The sequence below is a fragment of the Hoplias malabaricus genome, chromosome Y, assembly GCF_029633855.1.
Source record: "Hoplias malabaricus isolate fHopMal1 chromosome Y, fHopMal1.hap1, whole genome shotgun sequence".
Taxonomy (NCBI): Eukaryota; Metazoa; Chordata; class Actinopteri; order Characiformes; family Erythrinidae; genus Hoplias; species Hoplias malabaricus.
The window spans coordinates 58,419,364-58,440,074 of NC_089820.1; the positions used below are offsets into that span (position 1 = coordinate 58,419,364).

The window sequence follows — 20,711 nt, forward strand, 5'->3', positions numbered from 1 at the left end:
GTGGACAGAGAGTGGACACAGGGTTTAAAAACTCCAGCAGCACTGCTGTGTCTGATCCACTCTACACCAGCACAACACACACTAACACACCACCACCACGTCAGTGTCACTGCAGCGCTGAGAATGATCTGTGGGGGTCCTGAGAGGTAAAGAACATGGGGACAGGGGGCAAAATAAAGTATGCAGTATGTAATTGTAGAACTACAAGGTGCCCCGGTGTGGTCAATAAACCAGGTATTAATATGAATCCTTGAGAATCAGTTGATTTTCTCAGGCTTGTTATTAACTGGGATGTTTAAAGTATTGATTAAGTATTGATAAGGTGAAGCGTAGATCAATGCTGCTCTGGACTAATCTGAGTGCAGCCCCAAAACCTAGAAAACACAGGCATAATCAAGTACAGTATATGTACCAGTGTACAAGGCTTTGATTATTTAATCACTTTCTGGACTAGTCTGAACCCACTGTCCATGCAGTAGACAAGAGCTCTCAATGGAGAAGGATGGACACTAATGGGTCACATGTCCAGATGTCAGCAAAAGTGTAAAAACACTCAGACAACACACATTAATTATTTATTGAGTGGTGAGAAACTTTCCTGATGCTACTTCAGCTGTGTTCTTCAGTGATTTTCCTTCACATTATTAAACATCCGTTATACTGACACCTAGTGGCCTGGAGGGATCAGAGATTCTGTACTAATCCTATTAGCAACATGGCTACCATCATGTAGGGGAGCTTTTCTATGGCGCATAAATGAGTTAATTCAGGGACTACAAAACATTTGGTTATTACTGCGATGTGGTGGAGGTGTGTGTGTGTGTGTGTTTGTGTGTGTGTGATGTCTTGTGACACACAGTAGGGTTTGTCAAAGTCTTGTGCCCAAATATTGTGTTGGCCCTGTGTGGTGTGTTCTCTCTGTGTCTGCGTGGGTTTCCTCCGGGTGACTGTCTGTGAGGAGTGTGGTGTGTTCTCTCTGTGTCTGCGTGGGTTTCCTCCGGGTGACTGTCTGTGAGGAGTGTGGTGTGTTCTCTCTGTGTCTGCATGGGTTTCCTCCGGGTGACTGTCTGTGAGGAGTGTGGTGTGTTCTCCCTGTGTCTGCATGGGTTTCCTCCGGGTGACTGTCTGTGAGGAGTGTGGTGTGTTCTCTCTGTGTCTGCGTAGGTTTCCTCCGGGTGACTGTCTGTGAGGAGTGTGGTGTGTTCTCCCTGTGTCTGCGTGGGTTTCCTCCGGGTGACTGTCTGTGAGGAGTGTGGTGTGTTCTCTCTGTGTCTGCGTGGGTTTCCTCCGGGTGACTGTCTGTGAGGAGTGTGGTGTGTTCTCTCTGTGTCTGCGTGGGTTTCCTCCGGGTGCTCTGGTTTCCTCCCACAGTCCAAAAACACACGTCTGCTGTTGGTAGGTGGATTGGCAACTCAAAAGTGTCCATATGTGTGAGTCAGTGTGTGAGTGTGTGTGTGTCTGTGTTGCCCTGTGAAGGACTGGCACCCCCTCCAGGGTGTGTTCCCGCCTTGCGCCCAATGATTCCAGGTAGGCTCATGACCCACCGCAGTTACAGACAATGAATGAATGAATGGAAACAATGTAAACAGAGTATATAGAATTACATTTGTGTATTGTATTTTTAGTATTGTTTAATATTTTGTTGGTGATTTAAAAATAGAAAAAAATAATAAAGGTTGATGAACAATTTAGTAATTCATTGAAACATTTTCCTGCTGTTTCTTCTGTATCTTTAACATTAACCTGTGAACTCATGCACAGTGACAGTTTGTCCATTCACTTCTGTGATCTACTTGATCCTGTTTTTTTTTTTTTTTTTTAGTCATGGAGAAGCAGCCAACCTCTGATAATGAAAGTGGAAAATTAAGGATAATAATGGTGCGACGAAACATAATATTATGACTAAATGCCCAATTAGATGTAAAAGAGGGTAATATATCACAGGCTTTGAGTTAATCAACCAGAGGATAGATCAAACGGTAATTACAGACGCATGACGCCAACCCAATGACCATGAGACCACAATTAAACGGGTGGAGGATACATGAGTTTATCAGAGTGGAAAAACCCACAGATAAAAGCCATTTAAAAGGAAAATCCAGGGGGTTTGTATAAAAATAAACACTGACCTGATGATAAAATGTTGGTGTGGCGCTGAAACACTGCAGGAAGAAGAACATTCGTCCACAGGTGTGAGTGATTGGGTGAGTGTGTGAGTGACTGGGTGAGTGTGTGAGTAAAAGGGTGAGTGAGTGAGTGACTGGGTGAGTGTGAGTGACTGGGTGAGTGTGTGAGTGACTGTGTGAGTAAAAGGATGAGTGTGTGAGACTGTCAACAGGTGTAAGTGATTGGGTGAGTGTGTGAGTGACTGGGTGAGTGTGTGAGTAAAAGGATGAGTGAGACTGTCAACAGGTGTGAGTGTGTGTGTGACTGTCCACACGTGTGAGTGACTGGGTGACTGTGTGAGTGAAAGGGTGAGTGTGTGTGTGAGTGAATGGGTGAGTGTGTGAGACTATCAACAGGTGTGAGTGTGTGTGTGTATGAAACTGTCCACAGGTGTGAGTGTGTGAGTGACTAGGTGAGTGTGTGAAACTGTTCACATGTGTGAGTGAATGGGTGAGTGTGTGAGTAAAAGGGTGAGTGTGTGAGATTGTCAACAGGTGTGTGTGTGAGTGACTGGTTACTGTGGGAGTGAAAGGGTGAGTGTGTGACACTGTCCACAGGTGTGAGTGTGTGAGTGACTGGGTGAGTGTGTGAATATTTCATTCAGAATAAAAGTAGGAGAAACAGGTGTTCACACACATCTGCTCAGTAGTCATGTAGAGTTGTTGGTGTTGATTGTAACAGTGACACTGCAATGACGTTAATGAGTGGTTCTAGATGGTTCTCGATACATTCCTATATATGATATTATGTGCATGACGAAATGAATTATACAGACACAGAAATTAAGAAATATCCTGGAGCAGTGAGACGTTCAGGAGATGTCAGCAGCATTAATAAGTCCAGCGAGGTCGTCATATGGTGCTGCTGCAGTTCAGTCGCTCCACTGATCTTCAGCTGAGAGATGTGTCATTCTGTTTCACTGACCTCTGTTATAGATGTCCTTTTAATGACCACATATGTTGTTCCCCACTTCTTTCCTCTAGCATCTGAGCAGAACATGCCAAAGACGAATATCTGCAGCTATGCAGTTTTTTTTTTGTTTTTTGTTTTTTTTTTTTCATTTAACTTGATTGTAATTTGGGGCGGCACGGTGGCACAGCAGGTAGTGTCGCTGTCACACAGCTCCAGGGACCTGGAGGTTGTGGGTCTGATTCCCGCTCCGGGTGACTGTCTGTGAGGAGTTGGTGTGTTCTCTCTGTGTCTGCGTGGGTTTCTTCCAGGTGACTGTCTGTGAGGAGTGTGTTGTGTTCTTCCTGTGTCTGCATGGGTTTTCTCCGGGTGACTGTTTGTGAGGAGTGTGGTGTGTTCTCCCTGTGTCTGTGTGGGTTTCCTCCGGGTGACTGTCTGTGAGGAGTGTGGTGTGTTCTCCCTGTGTCTGCGTGGGTTTCCTCCGGGTGACTGTCTGTGAGGAGTGTGGTGTGTTCTCCCTGTGTCTGCATGGGTTTTCTCCGGGTGACTGTCTGTGAGGAGTTGGTGTGTTCTTCCTGTGTCTGCATGGGTTTTTTGCCCTGTGAAGGACTGGCGCCCCCTCCAGGGTGTATCCCCGCCTTGCGCCCAATGATTCCAGATAGGCTCTGGACCAACCGCGACCCTGAATTGGATAAGGGTTACAGATAATGAATGAATTAATGATTGTAATTTAATTGGCATGTATTGAACCCTGCTGTAGTCCACTGTAAAGACTGGAGGACCATTACTGTAGGACCAGGGCTATCTGATCCGGCCATAATGAGGGGAAATCCCACAACCTTTGTCCTATCTACTAGCGCCTTTATAGCATTTCCAATACTATGTTAGCACTACAGGTTGTTGATTATGTTAGTGATTCTATTGCTCTTGAATAATGTTAATTATGTTATAATGTTTCTAGAGAGAACTAGTGTTTCAGAATCCTATAAAAGACACCCCATGTTTACTTTAACAATTTTAACCAACTAATATACATTTATTCCACCACAGCCCCCACCGATGTGTAAGAATGTCTGTTAACATGGAAAAGTAGAGATGAATCTGTGTGAATTAAAGTTGTACAGTCCATGTTTTGTTTGTTTATATGAAAGTGTGGAATAGGTCTGGTCCATTTTAATGGGGACCAGAAAATAAAAAAATAATAATGATAAAAAAACGGTAAATAACACCAAGATTAGGCTCATAAACCGACACATTTAAGATTTAATATTATGTTTAAATACAAAAATGGAGAATAAGATCAAATATATTCCTCCTAAAATGGTATTTGTGGTGGAAGGGGAAAAATAATGCTGAGGAAAATAACATCAGCCTCAACTAGTGACACATTTAACACTAGAAGCGCCGGGAGCCGGGTCTGTATTTGAGCGCTGTGACTGACTTAATTCAGACAAAATCAGTTACAACATCAAATCAGCACCTCTCTGTGGGTCTGAGACTTACGGTGATTCTTGTGAAAATTCTGATGTGAAGCTGGTAAATAAGCTAATTTTTGCGGTACGTCCAGCGATAAAACAGTTTCTTTTTGCCTCACTGTCTCCTCCCTCTTCTGTGTTTTCTCTCCATTCAAAATGAAGCCAATTTCACCTCCAACACCTCACTGCAGCACTCTGTCAACTTTAACACTCACTGAATTTAGTGTTTACATGTTTATTATCGCTGTGGTTGTGATTAGTATAAAGGAATCCACAGTCTATAACAGAAAATAAACAAAGATCTCACCTCCCTTACAGTGGAAAATACACCAGAGTCTTCAGACACCCCTTAACATTCATGACTTCAACTACACTCTCAGAAAAACACGGCACTGTCTTGGTAACATTTACTGTCACTGTGGTGGTGCCCTCAAAAGAACATATTCAGTATTTTTAATTAGGGAACATAATTGTACCTTATTCTATATTAATTGTAATTGTAAATTTTAAATTTGTGTTGATTTCATACACTCCGTTTCATCTCCAGGACTTTTATTGTGTTCTTTTATTCTCCACAGTTGTGTAATGAAAGATTACAGAGATCCCCCTCTCCTTCTGGAGAAGAGAATGTAATGAACCTTTAGGAACACAACTGGACTCTAACACCACTGCTGTACCTTTACACTGTCTTTACATTTATTGACAATAATCTACCTGTACCATCCCTCGGACGTTGAAATGAAGTGGGATGTGCTGGATGACTTCAGTTGAGCTGTGTTTCTTGGATGAAGCTCCATACACTACATGTGGAATAAGTTGGAGTGCTGTATAGGATCCAAAACTTCATCCAACATCATCAACACCTGACTCTAATGGTCCAGCATTATTTTAAAGCCTTTCCAGAAGAGCATTAAACCGAGACAAACGTCCAAACGTCCTATTAACGCCCTTCATTTCGATGCCCTTTTCATTACTTTGGATGAGCAGGTTTTGAGAAACTTTTGGCCAAATGGAGAGTCTCTGTGTCAGAGCCGGATTGATTACACAGTCGAGTAATTGGCAGGATTAAGTCTGAATTACGATCCTGAACCTTTTAGATGTTGGCTCTTCTCTGCTGAAGGAATGACGTATAATTGCCCCTTTGGCTCTAAATGGATTAAACAGCATCAATTAAACCATTTTATATTTAAAGTGTCATTTATCTTTAAAAATATTACTAATACAAGCTGTCAGTGCTCAGTGTCATTGGGAGAGGGACTGTCTCTCAGAGCGCTGTTCAAGTTCATTTGTACCTTACACTGTCTGGCCAGTTTATTAGAAACAGTTCAATTTGTACTTGGTCACTTTACAGATCTTCAGCGCTGCAGTGAGTAAAGGCTAATTCAGATTTAAAGGTATGTGTGTGTTTACAGTTCACTATATTGTGTTATTCACTTGTTATCCCCAGAGTCCGGACTCTGAGTCAGGTTACGGTTTGGTGTGTTCTCTCTGTGTCTTTCACTTTTGTGTTAATTTGCATCTCATTTCTACATCATCATGGACTTCATCTCCACTCAGCATTACATCCCCTTTTTTGTCCTCTCGGGAACAAATGAAGCTTTTAATCATTCAGCAGCTATCCCTCCATCTCTGCGCTGTACATTTACGCAAATACATGGAGTGTCACATCAGAAAAATCCGCTTTTTCTGGGGGTTGTTTGAGGACATGATACCAACGTAATGATATTCAAATACAGTATTTGATATGCTAATCTTCACCCTGGGGCAGTGTGGAAATGCCATGGAGAATAAGTAGTGCTATGATATATATATAGTGTGTGTGTGTGTTTACATTAAGGTTTGTATAATTACTCGTGCTGTATATGTGTTTGAATAAGAAGCACTTTCTGTGGCTCGGGCTGTAATTGACAAGATCGAGAACTTTTGTTATTCATGAAAAGACAGAGAGCAGATAAGATTGAGGAGAAATTCTAATCTTTCCTTGGGATTAACACAGAGACGAGGCGAGTCTGGAGAGATAAAATCACTGCAGTTTTTTTTTTTTTTTTATTTAAGATGTGAAGAGAAAGAGGATTGGCGTTCCTCTAAGCTTCGACTTTGTTTGGGAACGCTCTGAGGACCAGTTAATTAAAGCCATCAAAATCTCTCCAACAAAGGCTTTGAGATTGATGAAAACAAGAAAGCCTTTTCCTCTGAGATCTATCTCCATGAGGCAAGAGCACAATATGACAGTTCAGAAGAGATTAAGGCAGAGTTGGAGTTATAAAGAGATTACGACTGGTTATAGGTCTCACTACAGGAACAGGAGCGTGTGTTTTTATAATAGAACAGAAATGAGGGAGAGTGGATTGATTAAGATCAGGCTTATGTGTGTATCTTTGTTCACGGGTTGGAAATTAGTTCATTCATTTATTAATTTTCTTTATTTTTCTGTTAGTTGGTGTTTGTAGTTTTGGTTCATTCTTGGCGTACTCCCGGGGGGAAAGGTTTCCTATTGAACAGGCTGGACTTTGGGCTTGAGTTTTCTTGTTAAACAGATAAACTCTGGTTTGTGGAATACCCTCCTGAAGTGTATCCTCTGGCTTGCTTTTTTCATCCCTAGCATAGTGTGTCTAGCATTGTTCATTTCTCAAACCAGACCCACTCTATAATTTCACATACGCTGCCCTGTTACACCCTTCCACCCCTAGACAGTGTCTTTTACAAGAATAAAGAATATTGAAAAGCATGATCTCTTTTGTTCTTGGATGATTTTCACAAGGCTTAAAAAATCCTGCACTCATAAATATTTATAAAAATATATTTCACGAAGTAGGAAACAGTACATGGGTATCTTAGATTACAATACAGAGAGTAGATAATTAAACATACAAGTATATAAGCATTAAAGCACAGTAGAAAATATGATCTGCATGAAAATCTCTACTGTCCAGTCTACGGAAATAAACAAAAATAATTCAAATAAAAAAAAAAGCCACATGTTTCAGTACAAACTCAGAGGTTGCACGCAGCTTTAGTGCCATTATCCATCTCCATGTGCAAGAGCCAGCGTGCATAGAGCAAAAGAATGAAACCAAATCAAACCAGGTCAAAGGAAGCTAAGGACATCAGCAGTGACTATGTACAGGTCTCTATTATGTTGTTGTATCGTCTAATATCATACAGTGAAGCACATTATGGACAGGGCTGTGGTGTAGTCCTTTACTTTGTGGGTGGGATTAACCAGTGGGTTATACATATACTTATTGGGATAAACGGAAAAGATAAATAAATTAAAAAAAGGAATAAACCAAATCTCTGGGCTTGGATATAACTAAATCCACTCAGCTAGTTGTGCTTGAAATGGTCACTGAAAACACTGTATACAGTATATTCAAATACACACACAGCATCGGTTAAAAGAGCCGTCCAAATCCTCTGTGGACATCACAGTCAGCGTAGAAACTGAACATCTTTGATTTTTAATATCATTAACATTGTTTTTTTAGCATTTAACGCTTGTAAAAAGCTCTCCGCCGCAGCAGAGAAACTTAAGCCAAAGAGGAAGAAACTGAAATAACACCTCATCCTGTTTTTGTTTTACTTTTTTTTCTTTTTTTCTTTTTTTTTTTGTTTGTTTTATACCATTTAGCACAAAACAGACAATTGGCAATGAATATTTATACATTTCTGTAAATCATACTACTTCAATGAAGTTTGGGAAATAAAATAGAAAAAAAAATCAGAAAAAAAGAAGAAACAGTTTTATTAATGTTTTGCTTCTGTGAAAAAGAAGGCCTCGTTGTTTCTACATATCTTTTTTTTTTCTTTCTTTTTTGTCTTCATAGGCTACTAATCTCCGAGTGTGAACCACACACTAAAAGCATGAATACAAAGTGGTCTTTATAAAGCAACAGTTTGTCCAGTTTCCCCGCCCCTTGAATGGTATCAAATGGAGTCTCAACTAGTGCCTATTAAAGCCGATCACATGGACGCGGTATGAAGCTCGTCTTCTCTCCAATCGTACATACATTCAGTGAAGTAATGTAGACTGTGTATTGCTTTGTAGTTGAGATTTCCATTGTGGGTTCAAGCAGTCATTCCTTGGTTTGACTGAATGAAGGTGTGCGCCGTTTTTGAGGCCCTTGTTTGTTGCGGTTTGTCCTCCGCGAAACGTAATGTTTTCATCCAAAAAAAGCCAAAAGAATCCAAGTTCTTGGAGCCACTAGCGAGGATCTACTCGTCGGATGCTTGTGGTGATCACAGTGAACAACACACAGCCAAGAAAATTACTGCTAGACACTCAATGGGACAGTTTTCTAAAATAATCACTCCATAAACAAACGACCTTCTACAGACATCGGCCCGTGCTGTTATTATTATTATTATTATTATTGTTATTATTATTATTATTATTATTATGTTTGTTATTAATGTATTTTGTATAATTTATAATAATTATTATTATAATTATGATGCTGTTGTGGTACATGACTAATACGCTATCATGGTCTCGTTCTAGGAAATTTCTGATAAAAGGAAACAAACAAAAAAAAAATATCAGAAGTCAGGAAGTTCATCAGGTGGCCTTTGTGAAACGGTACTGGTTGGAGTTGTAGGGTTCGATTCCCTACTCAGTTTATTTCACTGACCACACCCAGATTCACCCTTGGACAAGACTCCTAACCCTACATCCATCTACGACTAGAACTGAGTGTCGCTTGGAATTGAAGCGTCTACTAAATGCAATGTAAATATGAATGGAAATCGTTCTTGAGAGCTGGCGACACCTATCCACGGATTGAAGCCAAAAAGCGTCCAGTAGGGGGCTTCCTCTTGTTCCAAGGTCAAGTTTCCTTGTCGCTCTCTCCCACTGAATACAGTTCCCCGAGTCTTCTGAAGTGTGGCCCCCACTCTCGGAGGTAGTCATAGTTCTGATCCGAGTCCGAGGACGTGGTCTCGAGGGAGCTGAGCGAGCCGGCGACAGAGCCCCGACCCTCATAGCCATAGATCTGGATGGAGTCATAAGGGGGCGCTGTGGGGTCGTTGTCCGCCTCATGCAGCCGGACATTGATGAACTCATCCACATCCACCCCGTTGGGGCCCGAGTGCTGTCCGGCCCTGGGCATGAACTGCAGATCAGGTTTGATGTCCTTCCGCGGCAGGAAGCCGTTGATGCCGTCGGGGTTCTGCAGAGTGGCGATGTCGAATGCCTCTGTGTCCTCTTCCCCGCCGCCCTCATCGTCGTAGCGGATGATGTTCTCCCGGACGTCCTCATCGTCCTTAATGATCAGGGGCTCATTCTTGTGGCGCCTCAGAGTCACAAACAGGACCACGATGACTAGGAACCAAAGAAAGGATGTTTTAGAATGACTGGGAACCAAACAAAGGACTTTTAGTCACTGCTGGAACAACACTTGTTTCTACAGTATTGAATGTGCCCTGACTGACCTTCACTGTCCAGATCGTGACTCTCATGGTCCTCAAGCCCCGACTGAAGCCCCTGCTCTTTCTAAACCACTTGAATGAGCATTAAGCAATTGTCGTTGCACTTATTCTGTACATAACACTTTATCTTCTTTATAGATTATGCTTTTTTATTGCACTGTTTTTTTTTTCTTTTTCTTTCTAGGTTTCAGCACTGGCCTTGTTCTGACAGTGTCTGAGCTCAAGGGTCATTTGGACTAAAGCTACAAACTTGAACAAACACAAAGCACTTTTGTAATTCTCTCTGATTTAGAGCATCTAAGTGCTAAGTGCCGTAAATGTAGAGGTAAAATTTATTTAAGCTTTTATTGAATTTAACTCTAGATCCATCACATTTACACCATTTTTGTAAGGAAAGGACAAGTAATACTCATCCAAAAATAAATGCTTTTTCATAACCTATAACCTATTGTGGATGTTAGAGTAGCTCATCCTTCTGTAATGTGACCATATTGGAGCTGCTGCTCTGGTCATTGGTGTGATGTCGAGTCATATCTGCTAATGGTCTGGTGATGGTATGTCAGTAACGTGAAGTGTTACCCAGCAGCAGTATGATGCAGGCGAGTATGGCGATGAGTGCGCCCATGCTGAGGCCGATGGGGAGGATGAATGCCTCCACATTACACGACTGCACCGTCCCGTCTCGACTGCAGCCGCACACTCGGATGGTCAGTGTGTTGGTGCTGCTCATTGGAGGATCTCCGTCGTCCGTCACCACCACTGGCAGAAAGTACATCTCCTGCTTCTGACGCCGGAAATAGTCGTGCTTTGTCAGGATACTGATGGAATTATCTGGGGAGAGGAGGAACAGCAAGGCTGGGTTTAGTTATTCTAACTGGGAAGTCATATTAACCAAGCATCCAAGATAATGGTCCATTTCTGGTCATTAACACCCTAAAACTTGCTCTTCGTTCACAGATACAAATGGAGAAGCCACTGTATTGTTACCCTCAAGGCTACATATTCAGTACCTTTAGTGAGGGAATATAATTGTACCATATTCTATAGTAATTGTAGATTTAATATTTGATTTCCTCTCCTCTGGAGAAGAGTATATAATGTACTTTTAAGGAACACAACTGGACTTAAACACTAGTGACAAAAATGGTTTCCAAAGTTTAATAAGTGTCTGAACTTTAACTCTACACTTTCATACACTTCAATCAGTACATGTGAATCTATGTATATTCAATTTGTTCCCACCTTCTTCTCCACCCACTCTTTCGCTGCTTGCCTGCAGCATGAAAGCCCCACCCCACAAGCTCAAGGATTGCTTTCTGAGGTTTGTGAGGTTTGAAACCTTGTCTTTCTGAATCCACGCTACTGTGTTTGGAATGTTGCAGTGTTACACGCTCAGCCACGTGGCATAACCAGTTATTCACTCATAAATACATGACAGATATGTGGAAAAAAGATCCACAGGTCATTTTCAGCAGCGGTTTGTCTTCACATTACACTGACATTACACCTAGAGTCCTGCATGTTCTGTTCCTGATACAAGCCCCTGAAGCCAGTGAAAGGAAATGTGATGGAACTAAGAAGTAAACTCAATTCTGTCCCAGCTTTTTTTGGAACATATTGCAGGTGTCATACTTTAAATCTGTTTGTATTTACAAAGTACTACAACGTATGAAAATGTTAAATCACAAAATGTGCTTTTATCATCATTCCCCATCATTAACCCATTCCCAAACAAACACAAACGCTGTAGTTAAAAGGGGTGGTGATCAGAGACATAAACACACTGCTGTAGACCGCCACCTCATCAACAAGGAGGCTCAAGGGCACTTCAGCTGTGGATGCTGAGTGAAGAGAAAGCACAGTTCTTCCACTAACACTGCCCCCATTTGTTCCTGCTGGTCCAGATGATTGAACCTGTGACCCTCTGTACCCAAGGCCATTTCTTTAAATTTATCTCATGGATTTAATTCTGTTCAATTACATTCATTGCTGCTGTGCAAAAACCTTGAATCTTGAATCTTCCCATATGTTATTTTCGTTTTTTTTTTCACCTTTGGATTATTTTGAAATATTATAATCAATGGGCCAATAGAAATGCTCCAACATGACTTAGAATTACAAGTGTTGACATGAAACCTACTAAAAGTGATTACCATGTTTCCTTAATCATTTTTAACATACAAAGTTTTGTTCCTTATATCAGAGTTAAGGTTAGACTCTTCAGCTCTTTATATACGAGATACGGTCCAGCGTTGAGCTTTGTGTCCTCAGTCCTTGAGGAAACGACAGAGAGAAACGAGTGGACGGAAGTGCCGTCCTTCACCTAAGACTCTTCTGAGAATCTTGCAGTTCATTATCCACTCCTTCATCCCCACTTTCTCTCTGTCTTTTTACTCTTTAAACTCCCTCAAGAACCTCCCACCGCAGCAAAGTGAGTCTCTGATCGCCTCCGACTCTGTGTAATGTTAGTGAAACAGCGCAGAGAAAGGAGGCACGAAAGAAAGAACGAGAGAGCAGAAGAAAATGGGCTGAGGAGCAGGATGTCAGGAGGTGGCGTAAACACTGAGATAATGCAGCAATGAGGAGAATAAATGAGTTATGGAAATGACTTTTTCATCACCTGAAAGCCTGTCTCAGGAGTGGGAAGGTTTATTTCTTTTTTTATTTCTTTATTTTTATATGAAGGTGAACGCCATCACCTTCGCGCTACAGATGAAAGCCAAAGGGCTGAGCCGAAATTAAAGTGAGGAAGATTTAATTGTAGTTAATAAACATGCTAATAAAAGACAATAATAATAATGTTAACTGTGATGTTTTCGTCGCTCTAAGATCACAAAGCAATTATTTGCCAATGCGCCCGGCTCCTTTATCATTCCAATTACAGTAACAGAGCTTTTCCTTCATTCGGAGCAATAAACAGCAGAAGAAAATTGTCCAGCAAACTAATTTGTCTTATTTTATCGAAACGTTTTGATGGAGGAACGCTGCCAGCTCAGGGGAATTAATGTTTATTATAACGTCACTCTGCACTGATTCCGTATTTTTATCTCGAGTCCAGGTTTTTCTTTTTAAAACCATGCCCTTAAAACAGAGACTTTGGTGCTGTAATCATGTCCCTGATTCAGCTGCGGTGTCTCGGGGTCCTGGGTGGGATCCTCTCCTCCGGTCCCTCTCTGTGAGGGGTGTGGTGTGTGTTCTCCCTGTGTCTGTGCGGGTTTCCTCTGGGTGGTCCTCTCTCCCACAGCCGACACACATTGGTAGGTGGAGTGACTGTGTGGCACAGGGTGTGTCCCTGCCTTGTGCCTGATGGTTATGCATCCCCCCATGGTCAGGTTGAAGCATTTACTGACTAGAAATAAATGAATGAATGAACTTCAACAAGTGAATGGCAGAGACACCAATGAAAAGGAAGCCACTTGTCTCAGAACTTCGTGGGGCCCCGAGCTGTGGGTTGGAGGGCATTGTGAAGAAACGCCTCCAAACATTTCACCACTTTTGTCACTGTTTCACTTCTTTCAAAAACTCTGTGGCTCTGTTGTTATCATCATCTTCACAAACAAAGAAACAAAAAGGTCCCAGGCGGCTCCTGGGGGCTGTGGCTTCTCCTGCTGGGAGCATCGTCTTCATCCAGGAGCTATATTCCCCTCTACACGACTGCAGGGAGAGCCTTAATTCATTCTCCTGGGTTTAACACCATGTAATAAACTGCTTCTAACAAGATAAGTACACTTAATACCCTGCAACATTTACTCTACAAGTGTAAAGTATTGCAGATGATGACAGGATCAAGAGATATTAGATTTGGTCCATATTTAATTTTGAACCTCAAACTAAATCACTGTATTCTTCAGAAATGAGACACATTGGTTAAAGTTAGGTTCTGTGATGTTTCGGGTTCAAAGCTTGTGTATTTTACGTTTTAAATATAGTCTCTCTGTATTTCCCACATGTTTTGGATGAATAACACAAATCATCAAAGTTTACTGAGTTATAGTTCTTCCTGTTTTACTTTTATTACACTAAATTAAATATTTTACCGTTTTAAACCGATGTCGTTATTGGTTCACGGCCCTGTTGTGTGCATTATGTTAACAATTCTATTCCAATAATATCTACCTTATAGGTTTAAAAAGACATTAATTCAGCTTTGACACTAATGTCAAACATGTTTCGTGTGTTTAACACTTGGGGCTGCTTCTAATCAAAAAATGACCCTTCATATGACGCAGTATTTACTGTACAGGCATAAGGCATGACCGATAATGTGCGCATTTTTGGAAAGAATAAATTTGTTTAATGTATAGTTTCTAATTTGAAAATAAATATTTTTTTTTTTCTTTTTAAGAATGAAGCAAAGGCTAAATTAAACTACAATGTGTACCTACAACTTTCAGTTGATATTAATGTCATTTTTTAATGTATTATTTGTATTAAGAAGTTAATGGCTAATTCATATGTATTCAATTTGGAAAATTGTTAAAAAGAACCAAAATAAACAATTACTACTTGATTTTTTTTTATTTTTCTTGGTTCAATTTTGTTTGAATATCACCTTTTTCAAACTATGTTTTCTTGCTGTATTATTATTATTATTATTATTTAGAGTAATGAAACCTTGTCATGGCGTTATGAAGTGTATACTTTTATCTGAGTGTAATAAATATATGTTTTAATGTTTAGATTAAGGTTAAATTGGATTTGTAATATTTTGTGGATGTACAAAGACAGAGATTTGCCTTTTTGTACAGTGTCTAAAATTCAGCTTCAGTACTGTACTGATGTTGATATGCAGTGGTCAGACACTTAGACTCTGTTTTAACATGTGTCCTGGGTGATTAGATGGGTCATTAGTGGCCAGCAATAAGTACAAGTGTGAACGAGGTACAGTGTGTCTCAGAGCAATGAAATCTGATCACTCAAACTGAATTTGAAGGTGGTTTGGGAAGCCTCTTGACACATTACCGTTCACAGGACAGATGTGATGTGGCCTGAGGCGTCCCAAACCAACAAAGTACCCTCATATCAACCACATCATTGCCCTGGTTTCATTCAGTGTCAACCCTTCTGTTCGTTAACTGACCACACGTTGTATAAGTGTGTAACAGCTCAAACAGGAACATGAGCACAGATGTGTGGGACATTTCTGTTTGAACACATGCAGCAGGAATGCGACGTATGCACTTAAGCGGAAAAGATGTAGGTCACTTGAGGTGCATTAAAAGTAGGAGGTGTAAATAGCTATGTGTAATGGCGTTTTTTTGTTATTGAATCACCCAAGACTCTTGTTAATGCCAGGTGTTTAAAGGGCCTTATGTTATTCAGTATATCTTTATATCTTACATACACAAAAAAAAAACAACAAAAAAAAAAAACACTGTTAAGTGTAAGCAGAGTTTTTTATGTAAAATAATTTCCTAACGTTTCCATCAACTCATCCCACTGCTTCCAGAAAGCTCAGGATGTTACTGATATCTCGGCCTGTCAGCATGTTTTCCTGAGTAAACTTTTGCAGCTTGGTCCTCTGGGCGTCAACAGATTTATTCTTATCGTGATTAGGAACTAATTCTGGCCTTGACCATTTATGGCATTTACATGTTATCAGGCGCACAGCCTCCAAACAGACAGACCTCCATCACACATCAGAGTCATCTGAAGCCACACAACACAACTTTTACAAATCATCAGGTCCGCAAAATGTTTACTCTTTAAAATACTCATCCAGTGCCAGGGGAAACATCACGAAATGGAAGGTTGTCATGGTCAAATGTGCTGAGTTTTTTTTTTTTTTCTTTCACCTCAAATAAACAGAGGCACTGAGGATCCTCTGCTTGTCATAACAACTGTTATCATGCTATCACCATGGTAACGTTTACATGGCGGCATGTCTTCACTTGTCACGCAACAAAATTTGTGTTTTTCAGTGTACACACAGACATAGTCTCTCATTGCCGGAGTCTAGAGCAAGAGCCTGATACTTTTCACCACTTAAAATGGCAAAGAACCGCCTGCTACTGCAGGAAGGGGAAAGGCCCAATCAGGAGGAAGAGAGCCAATCAGAACGCAACTGGCAGAATCCTGAAGTGAGGCCAAATGAACACACTAGAAGTTTAAGACTCTCCGTCAACTCGAACACGGACAAAACCTCCAGCCAAACAGGACTTTCCCAAGTGTCTAGTTCCATAATAACATCTTTCACATAGATACAGTGGGACTGAATGGGCTAAACGTATCAGGTCTCTGACTGTATACAAAATAAATATGATGTCAATTAGCATTTTATTCAATTGGATATCATTATTGACAAAAGTGTTTTTGTATTGAATCCCTCTGCCTTTCTTCACCTTAAGCAGCTCTCACACTAGTCTTCGTTCAGAGGAATTTCACAATCAAAATGCAATTAGTTTAATGGAATAATCTGTTTGCTCTGTGGACATCTGAGGAAAATACACTCTGCCAGAGAAACTTTGATTCAAGTTCAAGATTCACAAACGCATTAGTGTCTCGACCGCTGTGACCTGAGTGGAGAGGATAAATCTAGCAGAAACCTAAATCCACAAAGAAGGGAATGCTAATAGTATTTGTGTGGGACGTTATACATCGTGGTCCGAGCCAATTCTAAAGGGGTACTCACGACTTGGAGCACAGTGGATTAGAGGCTGCATACCTCTTGTGGTGTTTGCTGTTTCTGATTGGAGAGTTAACTGGTTTGTTAAATAACCACAATACAATGGACTGTCTGCATTGCTAATCATCCGGCCCTATTTTGCAGAGTGATCTGAACTGTGATCGTCAAATGTGACTCAACTTACAGACTGTACCAATTATTTAGCCAGCAGTCATCACAGGGATGTCAACATTGTTCATTGGTGGTGTGCTCAGTTCTACAGTTGCTTATTTCGCTAGTGAATAGTTAGTAGACCTTGGCCATTTCATTATTTTGCAAAAATTCTGCATTCATCCGTTCATTCTTTTGGAGGAACTACTATATCCTGATCAGTGTCAAGGTGCATAATGCAGGAGAGGTCAGTAGTTCATTACAATTCCTGATATTGTTCATTAAATATATGATTTTAAATGGCCACCTGTGACTCTGCTCCTATAAGATGAATAATGCTGGTATTTTATTATTAAACTCGTTTAAGTAGATAAGAATTGGGAATTCATTTTTCCATGAGATGGGCCCTTTAACTACATACACATACACACTCTCAGGGACTCTAGAGTAACTGAGTGAAAGACTACAGCTGAGAGTGCACCAGACGCCTCGGGCTGTCCATCAAACGCTGCTGACCTCACTGAGCTCTGGGATAAAAACGCCATCTTTAGCTTCAGCACAAAAAAGAAAGAAAAAAAAAAAAAAAACACTGAGCCTCATCTCTGCAGCTCATTTCCAACAGGTCTCCATCATCAGCTGAGCTCTGGTTCTCTCCCGAACCTCTGCTGCTTTATCTGGGGCAGAGTCTCCAGATCTTCCCAGTTCTCCACAGCTACACGCAACAGGGTCTCTCCTGCTTCTGACAGCAATTAGTTTCCACCGTCCTCTTTTGTCCACAATAATAACCACAGCAGAAGACTGTGTAATTATCGGAGCGAGTTGTAATTACAGTTTTATATGCTGTGTAATCATTACCTCTGGCCTCACCATGGAAAAAAGAAAGAGTAGAGATATCTGCTGTAGTGCGATAGTGTTGCTTCCCTGTCATTTAAAAGAGGGAATCAAATGTCATTCCCAGTGGAGAGTCTATTCATAGTGAAGGTGAATGGAACCAGACGTCTCTAAAACCTACTCGCATAAATTGTTTCATTATAGTTTGCTGGTTTAATCCCCAAAAGTGGTAGGAAAAATGGTGGGGGAGGGAGTGAAGGAATGGTGCTTTCTCCTCCCTCAGCATCCACGGCTGAAGTGCCCTTGAGCAAAGCACCGAACCCCCAAATGCTCCCTAGATGATGGGGTGTCTGCCACAGTTGGGTTAAATGCCAGAGAAGAGATGGGTTAATCCAGTTCTCTTCAAGCAACACTAGGTAAGATCCGATACTTTAACCCCTGGGCTCCCCCTACAGTTCCAGCGTTATTCACTTTTACACACTGTCGTGAAATTAAGTAGGACGTAGTGAGTGGTTTCCTAGCCTACTCCAAACATTACATGGTACAGTTTCTGCAGTGCTGAGCCCAAAGTAGCAACAGCAGAGGCTCTATTCTCCCTGCTCAGTGGAGCATCACAATTATTCCTCATTGGTATCTAGGTATCTAGGTAAGTTCCTCATTGGTATCTAGGTAGGTCTGAATAAGTGAGGTCTCTCATTGGTCAAAGATTCAGGAGCCAAACTAAACCCTTAATGCACTGGATTAAATTTCAACTCATATTTGGAGACATTTTCATTTACAACGAAACCAAACTCAAGAGGAGTAATAGGAAGATCTAGATCTATTAGCGACTGTGAATATGAGCTGTGTAATAAGATTCCAGTCAGTTAAGAAAGAAAAACAGCAACATGCCATGTTTGTTATGCCCTACGATTCATCCAACACACCAGCAGCTTTCTAAACCCTCACAGCGCTTCGATCCACAACAGCCTTAGGTTCATGTACACTATTTATCTTGGTGTTTATTGTTAAATTAGGTATTTCTGATTCAATCCAGTTTTAGATCAGGTTTCCAAGGTAACAGCCTCACTTTCTCTAGATTGATAAGATGTCTCTCCCTTTCACTACATTAATCAGTGTCATGCTATTCGTCAAAGACATATTAACAGCCATTGATTTAGCAGCAGTTTATAAAGAAATGCTAATTGAATTCACACATCTCAGAACACAGCAAGATCTCCACAGATTACTGCATATAGGTGCAGTCCAGATATTCCTAAAATGATTGGTAATGATAGTATTTTTTGATTATTTTGCAACCACTAAGTGAGCTCCAGTCCACCGATGACACTGTTTCACCAAATCCACACCCATGCTCTAGGTTTGATCCTGAAGAAGAATCACAGAAACAGTGCTGTAAACTGCTGTGAGGGAACTTTACACAGGAGACAATCCTGCAGCTCCTGACCTTCTGGAGTTTAGAGTTAGAGTTGGCGTTTTGGGTTGAGCTGGGTTTAAGCTGATTTTTCACACTTGTTCGGTATGAAACGTAATGAATTGTACTTTACTTAATAATGAACAAATTCACTTTTGAGACCAGGCGTAACACCACTACCTTAAAGAAATCTCTTTTTTGTACGTTCCTATAGCTTATGTTTGTGTAGCATTTACAGGACATGGATAGTCATGTATATATTAAAGTGTTTGTATAAACTTGTACTAAGCTGTATCCATTGCTATGGAGAATGCAGTTACTTTGTTATATCCAGTATACTGTTCTATCCTTATAATGTGAATTCTACTGTGGTTTAAGTTTTTATTATCTATCTATCTATCTATCTATCTATCTATCTATCTATATATCTATCTATCTATCTATGTGCAGTTAATGCTAGTGGAAATCTGTATCCACGATCATCAAAGACTCCAAGAACACAGCAGCAATTACAGCTGTACAGTATACAGCTACAATATACCGTCTATACCACACTGAAGTGAGATGTAGCAGGGTCACAGTAAAAGACTGACCTGAAAATGGCCTTCTCTCTCTCTCTCTCTCTCTCTCTCTCTCTCTCTCATATGTCTCTTCCTAACATCTGCTAACTTCACACCTACCTCATTTACATGCATTTCTTTTTAATTAAAAAACCCAGCGCCTGTCGATTCACTCAAAGACTGCTTTTCAGCTCAACGTCCAGAACCAGCAGATGGGATTCTTCACCTCGAGCCCTCGGAAAACGTTCCAGACCTCAGGGTTTCAGGTGTACGCCCATTTGAGTTTTTTGTCCAATCAGATCTCAGAGTGATGCAGCCAAGCTAGCCCTGCTATTGGTTAGTGGGTTATGTTGCAAGGACCTGGTCTAAAGGATTTACTAAATTAGGACCTGAGAAGCATCGGCAATGAACACGAAATGCGCTCTGAATTGTTAGACTGGGTGACATCTGGTTACTATCAATGCCATTGAAGCTAAACCTTATGCATTAATGAGACCACTGTGAAGGACTGTTCCACAACTGGACATCAATATGCAAGAGTTTCAAGGGACATAAAATATTTAAATATTCACTCACATGCAGCTAAGCTGGCTGGACCTTTGGTTAGGCCTTCAGGAGCCGGACCGACGGCTTCGATAATTGAATTTAATAATTAAATACCAGTTGGAAAATAACAGAGAGATTAAAAGTACATTCATTCATTCATTCATTCATTCATTTTCTGTAGCCCTTATCCAGTTCAGGGCGGCGGTGGGTCCGGAGCCTACCTGGAATCACTGGGTGGAAGGTAGGAACACACCCTGGAGGGGGCACTCTCACACCTACGGACACTTCTGAGTCTTCAGTCCACCTACCAGCGTGGTTTTGTTCATTTTATTTTATATATTTTTTGAAACCAATCAGTTTCTACTGTCCCAGTTTTGTCCACGATAATTACAACAGCAAATTAGACATAATTGTAATTAGACATAATTGTAATTAGATATTTATAAGCTGTGTAATCATTACCTCTGGCCTCAGCGCATACAACATGCCATCATTTCACGTTTGGGAACAAACAAAAGATAAAAAGCAAAGATAACTCTGCTTTCAGCTCCACAACCGGAACCGACAGATGGGACCAGATGAGGATCCTTCACTCCAAGCCCTCGGAA

At 40.9% G+C, this 20,711-nt stretch overlaps 1 protein-coding gene across 1 annotated transcript in view; it reads right to left on the bottom strand.

Annotated features, from left to right (window-relative positions):
* Window positions 1-7,382: 7,382 nt before the first annotated feature.
* LOC136677792 (cadherin-8-like) overlaps window positions 7,383-20,711 on the bottom strand; it is a 47,011-nt gene continuing 33,682 nt past the window's right edge. Inside the window, exons 6-7 of the mRNA XM_066655445.1 lie at window positions 10,557-10,808; window positions 7,383-9,870 (exon numbers count right to left, since the gene is read on the bottom strand). Coding sequence (XP_066511542.1) covers window positions 9,377-9,870; window positions 10,557-10,808 — 746 coding nt within the window. The 3' untranslated portion in view covers window positions 7,383-9,376. The remainder of the gene's footprint in view (window positions 9,871-10,556; window positions 10,809-20,711) is intronic.